The 9,072-nt window shown below is 33.7% G+C and overlaps 1 protein-coding gene across 1 annotated transcript in view; it reads left to right on the top strand.

Annotated features, from left to right (window-relative positions):
• Positions 1–9,072, top strand: part of MAMDC2 (MAM domain containing 2) — a 134,889-nt gene that overhangs the window by 107,652 nt on the left and 18,165 nt on the right. Inside the window, exon 10 of the mRNA XM_023537345.1 lies at positions 1,070–1,415. Coding sequence (XP_023393113.1) covers positions 1,070–1,415 — 346 coding nt within the window. The remainder of the gene's footprint in view (positions 1–1,069; positions 1,416–9,072) is intronic.

Below are 9,072 nucleotides of genomic sequence, written 5' to 3'. Positions count from 1 at the left end.
AAATAATTGCTAAGTGAATTAAATGGCAATGGGACTGTGGGCCAAGCATTGATGACAGTGATAAAATAAAAATGGTGGCTATGTGTTGGACATTCCATGCAATGAGAAAATGGTGGATACCTCAACACAGATCATTGCTCTGTATCTACTAATTACCACTGTTTCCTAAATCATGGGGTATCCATTTCTTTAATAAACTTGCAAATTGTGGTAGCATTCTGCCACTAGAGAATGATATCCATGTTTGTTTAATTAAAAGACAATTTGTTTTTAGTCCCTTGATTTGTAAGTTACTGTGAGGACAAAACAAAGAACAAGATAAAAATCTCTACACTCAAGGTGTAGAAAAAGGAATGAAGCTTCATTAGCTTGTGCTGTATGTAAAATAAAATGAAGTAAAATAATTATCATGCAAGATATAAAACACAGCCTATTTATTAGAGAAATTTGCTCAGAATCTGGATGTAGGAGGTACAGCTAAGTTCAACCAAAGGAGAAGTCTCCAGTAAGTTGAGAGGTGGCACCATTCTAATAACAATAATTATTAAAGTTATTGAAGATATCATCCAAAGACATAAAACTTGGTTTTGGAAATGGAAAATACAGCTCCACGTAGCATAACACCAACCAAGTTTTAATATTTATTAGCTTATATTTATTGAGAACTTCATAATACTTTAATGTTCTAAATACTTTGCATACATCATCTCATTTAATCCTCACAACAACCCCATGAGGTGGATATCATTAATATCCCCACGTTATAGATAAAAATGCCAATGCACAGAAAAAATGAGTAATCTGCTCCATACAAATTAAGCTATGTCTCCAGATGCACATTTAGTTCTCTCTCATTTTTCCCCTCCTGCAGAGGAGTTGTTCTGAGGACTCCCTTCACTTTTCTTGGATTTCTGAAGAAAGCTCCTGCATTATGCATTTTATTATTTCCCATATTTCCACAAAGGCAGTAACTGCCAATTTTTAGAGCTTTGTGAGCTCATTCACATAAATAAATTCACAAGTTAGATAGCATTTCTTTCTCAAAGTATCCCAATGCTTTTAGATCTAGATTTCAGGTTGTTTCCTGCCCCTATGGCAGGACCCATGGTGGAGTCCAGAGCTTGGTGTCAGTAGGCTGCCATTTGTGGAGCTGCCTCTCCATACGCATGGCATACGGCCAGGCGACACTCATACATGCAGAGTGGGCTGTCAGCAAGCCATGGAAAGTGCCTCAGTGATGCAACACTTGCTTTTCCTTGCAGAGAAACTTCGACCTACCCCTGGAGAGTGTAATTTTGAACAAGATGAATGTGCATTTACTCAGGAGAAAAGAAACCGGAGCAGCTGGCACAGGAGAAGGGGAGAAACTCCCACCTCCTACACAGGGCCAAAGGGAGATCACACTACTGGGGTAGGTGAGTTACGCCACATGGTGCTGTTTCCTAAGGAAGCCTGAAATAGCATTCTAGGGGGAGTTCCTGCATTTTGAAATGTGCGAGTTTATGTCTTATGTCTAGAATGTACTACATATGTGATTCTATACACATGGGATAGATAATTCAATATGTGCATTTAAATTCCATTTACTATGATGCTTATGTATCTTGCTGTAAAGAGGATTTATTTAAAAGGGCTTACAAAGATATGCACACAAAGATAATTTAATTAGGAGTAGGCTTAAAAAAAAGAGAGAGTGACAAAAGTAAAAAAGAAAAAAATGGTGATCTAAACTGGAGCCAAGGCTGAGGCCTAGTAGAAAAAATGTACTTGCAGAGAGAGGAGGAGACTTGCACGTTTGACTCCATACTTTCTAGCAGCTAGAAAAGGATGGAAAACTCATCCATTCATACCTTTAATGATTTCAATTCTTTGCAATTTGTTGAGATGCTTTATCACCCAGCACACACCCAGTGTATTAGAAAATAATTTATATTTTGTTGCTGTTGTTGGATGTAGTAGTCTATATATATGTATATCGAATTGAGCTTGTAATCGTGTTCATTTTTTCTATATTTTTACTGATTTTTTATCTGTTCGGTTGAGAAGTATATTAGTTTTCCATTATGCTTGTGAATTTGTTTGTTTCCCCTTTTAGTTCCATCAATTCTTGCTCATATATACTATTTTGGACCTATGTTATTAGGCATATACACATTTATAATCATTATACCTTCCTGGTGAATAAGCCATTTTATCATTACAAAATGTCCACCTTTATCTCTAGTAATGTTTCTTATTTTAAAGTTTATTTTGCCTGATATTAGTATTACTTCACCAGCTCTGGGTTTATTAGTGTTTATGTTTCTCCATCCTTTAACTTTCAAATTTTCTGTACACTTTTTTTTTTTAGTGTGGCTTTTGTATGTGGCAATAGTTGAGTTTTATATTTTAGCCAGCCCTACAATTTTGTCTTTTAATCGTAGTGTTTGGATCATTATTATTTATTTATAGATATATTTAGATTTATATTTACTTCCTTATTATTCTATTTCTCCCTCTATTCTCATGTTTATTTTTTACATTATTTTACTAAACTTATTCTTTTAATGGTTACTATACTCTTCATCTTGCATTTTATTTCTATATGTTTTTTAAACCCCAGAAAATGACTGGATCAGTATTCTTTTATATTTATTCACTTTTTCCCCCATTTCATTGGTCTTCATTCCATTCTGTATTTCCATGTTTCTCCTTTGAATTATTTTTTTTTTTTGTAGGAAATGCTTTTCTTTTGCCAGAAGTATTCAGTATTTAGTTCTTTTATTTTTTATTTTGTTCTAATGTTGGTTTTAGTGGCTTTTTTGTGTCTGTGTGGTGCAAGTCTGCTGATGACAAATTCTCTCAGGTTTTCTTTGTTTGGGAATGTCTCTATTTTTCGTCTACATTTGAAGGATATTTTTGCCGAGAATAGAATTCTAACTTGATCATTAATTTTTTAAATTAATTTTTTAATGATGTCATTCAGTTGTCTTTTGGCTTCCATCATTTCTTTTGAGTCAGTTGTCAGTCATATAGTTGTTGCTTTGAAAGTATACTTTTATTCTCTGGATGCTTTTAAGATATTCTCCTTATGATTGATCTTTAGCATTTTAGAACGATATGCATGTGTGTTGTCTTCTTTATAGTTATTTGGTTTGGGGTTCATTAAACTTCTTTAATCTTCAGGTTGAGGTCTTTTATCGGTTTGAAAAACCTTTGACCTTTATCTTGTCAAATATTGCTTCTGCCCCAATCTATCTCCTCTCTTCCTGAGATTCCAATTACACATACATTAAAAGTTATCACCTTGCATTATATATTCTCATGCTCTTTTATAAATATTTCCAATCCTTTTGCTCTCCATTCTTCAGTTTGTATACTTTCTATTGACCTACTTTTTAAATTTGAAAATCTTTTATAATATATTCATTATACTATTAAACTCATTGATTTATTTTTTAATATCAGCAATTCTACTTTTCAGTCCTAGAATTTCCATTTGTTTTTTAAATATTAGTCTTATTAAGATAGAATACATGTATTATATAATCATTCTTTTAAAGTGTTAAACTGAGTGGTGTTTAGTGTATTCACAAAGTTGTGCAGCTGTCATCATTATCTAATTCCAGAACATTTTTATCACCTCAAAAAGAAACCCTGTACCCATTAGCAGTCACTCTCATTTTCTCCCCCAACTCTTGCCCCACCATTCCCCATCTCTAGATAATTACTAAACTAATTTGCCTCTATGGATTTGTCTATTCTGGACCTTTAATATAAATGTTATCATACAACATGTGGTCTTTTGTGACTGGCTTCTTTCACTTCTTTTCACCATGTTTTTGGGATTCATCATGTTGTAGCATGAATCTGTATTTCATTTGGTTTTATTGTGATTATGTTCCATTGTATGGATATACCACATTTTGTTTATCCATTCATCAGCTGATGAAATTTTAGTTGTTTCTACTTTTTGGCTATTATGAATAATGATGCTATGCTATTTGTGTACATGTTTTTGTGTAGCTATATGTTTTTATTTATTTTGGGTAGGAGTAGAATTGTTGGATCATATGGTAACTGCATATTTCACCATTTGAGGAATAGCCAGTCTGTATTCCAAAGCAGTTACACCATTTCGCATCCCCACAAGCAGTGTATGAGGGTTCCAATTCCCCCATACACTATGCCAAAACTTATTTTCTGTTCTTGATTATAGCCATCCTAGTGAGTATGAAATGGTATTTCATGGTTTAATGTCTAGTTTGGTATTAGTATAGCCACTCCAGTTCTCTTTTGGGTACTGGGAGAATGGTATATTTTCCCCTCAATCTTTCATTTCAACCTATTTGTGTCTTCGAATCTAAAGTGTGTCTCTTAGAGACATGATATAATTGGATCCTTTTTTTAAAAACCCATTTTACTAATATCTACTTTTTGATTAGTGTTTAGTCCATTTACATTTGATATAATTACTAATAAGGTAAAATTTATGACTGCCATTTTTCTACTTGTTTTCTGTATGTATTATGTCTCTTTGTTCCTTTATTCCTACACAGTGGCCTCCCATTATGCATATGTTGGTACACTTGATGCTGTCCCACTGGCCTCTGCAGCTTTGTCCATTTTTCTTCATTCTTTTTTCTTTGTTCTCTAGGTTGGATAATCTCAGTTGAACTGCCTTTACGTTTCTGATTCTTTTTTCTGCCTGTTCCAATCTGCCACTGAGCCTCTCTTGTGAATTTTTCATTTTAGTTATTATACTTTTCAAATCCATAATTTCAAGTTTTTTTTATAATTTCTCTTTTTAATGATATTGTATATTTGGTGATACGTCATTCTCATACTTTAATTCTTCAGACACAGTTTCTTTTAATTATTTGAACAAATGTATAATAATTGACTTAAATTTTTTGTATGTTCAGTGTCAGGGCTTCCTTAGAGACAGTTTCTATTGACTGCTTTTTATCCTGTGTATGGACCATGGTTTCCTGTTTCTTTGTATGTTTTATAATTTTTGTTAAAAACTAAATATTTTAAATAGTATAATGGGGCAGCTCCCCTTTTACTCCAGGGTTTTCTTTGTTGCTGTTTATTGTTGTTGTTATTGTTGCTATTTGTTTGTTTAGGGACTTTCCTGAACTGATTATGCAGAGTCTGAATTCTTTGTTGTATGTGGCCACTGAAGAATATTCTCAGTTAGCTTAACCACCAACTAATGATTGAACAGAGATTTTTCTTAAATACCTTGAACTAATATGTCTTCCAGCCCTTGCAAAAGATGTTCTGTGTTTGTGTTAGGGAATGTTTTAATGCCCTAACAGGCAATTTACTACTCTGCCTGAGACTTCACTTGTTTCTTGTGCAGAGCCTCAAAGTCAGCCAGAAATGGTAGATTTGGACTTTTTTCAGTTCTCTTCTGGGTGTATGCACACTTCTGCACATGTGTGTAGTTTTCTAGATTGCCAAGAATATTTTGGAATTTTGCAAAGTGCCCCAAAGACATCCCATTCCCTAATAGTTTTTCTTTAAAAATTTCTTGTCATTCTTTCGTCAGCTTAATTTTTAATATCACCTAAGGCAGTTGCAATGTTAAACAATTGTTTAACTGATTGTTCTTAACAAATGCCCTGGAGATAAGGCTATTCATACAGAGTTTACCTGAGTCCGATTAAATAAAGACTAGACTTGAGAATGGAAATTTTCAGTGAGTTTCCAAACAGGTCAGATAATGACAATTTTGGGGGAATGGAGTTTTTGGGAGCTCTGTACTGTTCTGCCCTTTACAGGGGCTATAGGCTACTGCTTTTCACAAATACCTTAGTTGTAAAGCTCTTGGTTTTCAAATCTGTCTTGGATTAGGAGAGCTGAACATAGGATTAGGACAAGTTAAAATCTCATTGTTCTTAGCAAGATTTAGTCATTTTTCTAGAGTAAACTCTTTTATATTGTTGCATGGCTTTAGTTAATTTCCAGAGTTCTAAAAGAGTTGATCTGACTGTTTTTCACCAGTGTTCTTGTTGCTTTTATAGAGAAACATATTTCCCAGAGGTCTTTATTCTACAATTCCAAATGCTTCACATCTTTCTCTTGATTTCTTTCTTTTAAACAGATTCAAGTTCTTCGGTTAAATTCTCTATCATATCATCTATTTCTTGAACATATTATTAAATCTCATAGTATTAAATTATAAATCATAGTTATTTTACAGTCATTGAGTGATGACTCCATATCTGGATCACCTGTGGTTCTGTTTCTATTGTCTGTCCTTCTCACTCTTTGGCCCTGTTTCTTGAAGTATGTAGTATTTTGATTGAATACTGAATATTGTAAGTGAAAAATTATAGAATTCTTAATGATGGTGTTTTTTCCTCCAGGGAGGATTCAACTTATTCTCTTCTTTTTTAATACATATATTTTTATTTTTCAATTACATTTGGCATACAACATTGAATTAATTTCTGGTATACAACATTGAATTAGTTTCTCGTGCACAACATAGAGATTAGATACTTGTATAACTTCTGAAGTGATTACCCCAATAAATCTAGTGCCCATCTGACACCATACATGGTTATTATAATATTATTGACTATATTTCCTATACTATATATCCCTATGACTATTTTGTAATTACTAATACTTTTTAATTCTTTCCCCTTTATCACCCAGCCTACCAATGCCCCTCACCTCTGGCAACCAAGAAAATGTTCTCTGTATCCATGAGTTTGTTTCTGTTTTGTTTGTTTGTTTTGTTCTTTAGATTGCAAATGTAAGTGAAATTATATGGCATCTGTCTTTCTCTGTCTTCCTCCACACAGCACAATACCCTCCAGGTCCATCCATGTTGTTGCAAATGGCAAGATCTCATTCCTTTTTTATGGCTGAGTAACAGTCCATCGTGTATATATATACTACCTTTTCTTTATCTCTTCACCCATTGATGGACACCCAGGTTGCCTTTATATCTTGGCTATTGTAAATAATGTTGCAATAAACATATAGATTCACATGTCCCTTCAAAGTAGTGTTTGGGTTTCTTCAGATAAATTTCCAGAAGTTGGATTACCGGGTCTTTCTTTGTCTCCTGTTATAGCCTTTATATAAAGTCTATTTTGTCTGGTATAAACCCCAGCTTTTTTTTTTTCCATTCCATTTTCATGAAATATCTTTTTCCATCTCTTTTCTTTCTTTCAGTCTGTGTGTGTCTTTCAGTCTAAAGTCTTTTGTAGGCAGCATAAGGGTCTTATTTTCTTATCTATTCAGCCACTTTGCGTCTTTTGACTTGAGCATTTAATCCATTTATATTTAAAGTAATTGTTGACAGATATATAGTTATTGCCATTTTATTATTCATATTTTTTATCTTTTTTTTTCTTCTTAAAGAAGTTCTTTTAACATTTCCTGTAGTACTGGTTTGGTGGTGATGAACTCCTTTAACTTTTTCTTATCTAAGAACAATCTATTTTAAAATAGCCAACTTCAGTAGAACAGGTTACTTCAGACCAGTCAGAAATGAGCTAACTAGAGGTAGTATTGCAGTCCTGTTTTGCTGGATTGACCTCTTCTTCTCCCTTTCACTTATGGTATATTCTCTAAGAATTTACCCTGAGGTTTTATTAGGGGCCCTCCTCTTTAGTATGGCCTAAACTTCAATTTTTGTCTCTTTACCTGAGGAGATTGCTGAAAACTGTACTTTATTTTGCATTTGGCTTCTTGGCCCTTGCCCTGTACAGTTTAAGATTTTTGGCACATGCCTCAAGGGAAGATTGCCAAGTGATGGGGTCATTCCTCTGTGCCTCTGTTTTCTCACAAAACCTGGCTCTCAAGCCTTGACTGCTTTGGTAGCCCTGAACTCCAGTTATTATCTTTCCAACCCAGTGAGATCTATTGGTTTCTCTTTTGTTAGTTGCTCTCTGCTAAGTTTCTAAACTGAATGGGAAAATGCCCCAAGGCAAAAAGCCAGCTTGAGGAATGTTGAACTCACTTCATGGACCTTCCTCTTTTCCTGGGATCTTTGCTCCTCCAGTGCTTGCTGCTTGTTAACTCTCGTATATCTTCAAAACAAGCGTTTTCTGAAAAAAAAAAATATATATTTACTCATTTTTTCCCTAATTTTTCTTAGCAGGAATATACGTGTGCTACAAATTACTCAACATAGCCAGAAGGGAATGTCTCTGGTACTTCCTTTTTTTTTTTTTTTTTTAGCATTGTTTATTTAAGAACATTATTATATACAGTACTAAAGATTTGAAGGTATTTGCTCTTTTCTTCTGTACTACAACCAACCAATCATATTGTATAGGTCTTTGTGTCTCTGGTACTCTTTTGTTGCTATTTCAGGCTATTCTACTCAAGGTCTTGCTGTATCAGAGATTGTGTTATTATATTGTGTTCTAATCTTTGGCAAGGAGTAGTAAGAAGAGAGTATTAGAATTTACATTTATACTGCCTATGGCTAATAACTGCCCAAGAGACTATAATTTTCTCCTTTTTTCCCCCCTTTATAACTCTCGATCTTGAGTAATAAATATGAGGAACAACTATTATAGTAATAAAGTACTGCAAATGTCTTTTTTAGTTAATTATCATGGAAATCACTTGACAACCATCTCGTTTCAAAAAAAAAGATTTGTATAGTAAATGTAATGTTGCGTAGATGAATGTCACTGCAATTTCTCCTTGACAGAGGATATAGTCTAAAGTAATAAGAAAATTTTAATTGACTCAACAAATTACTAAAAGTTCAAATATTTATAGGGTGCAGGAGGTAGACAGGATCTTATAAATCAGCCAAGTCATCGACACGTTTTAAATATTAAAACACTGAAACTCATTCAAGGGAGTTTTAAGTAGTCTCTGCTTGGATCCTGGGATAGCAACAGCAGACCTGTCTGTGATTAGATGTGCAATTTAAACAATAATGAAATTACATCTGAAAAAGAAATCTCCTATCGTCTGCTTTGTTGATCTACTGCTATTTTTGCATTTAGTCCTAAATGCTCTTTTCTATGTCTTTTTTTTTTTTCAAATACAGGCAGTGAAATAATGGCAGGATGAAAAACAGCAGAACTTCCTGTCTTATACAATAGT

This window comes from Pteropus vampyrus, unplaced genomic scaffold (assembly GCF_000151845.1).
Source record: "Pteropus vampyrus isolate Shadow unplaced genomic scaffold, Pvam_2.0 Scaffold186, whole genome shotgun sequence".
Taxonomy (NCBI): domain Eukaryota; kingdom Metazoa; phylum Chordata; class Mammalia; order Chiroptera; family Pteropodidae; genus Pteropus; species Pteropus vampyrus.
The sequence above is the reverse complement of the archived record's forward strand: the minus strand, read 5'-3'. Positions and strand labels throughout refer to the sequence as shown.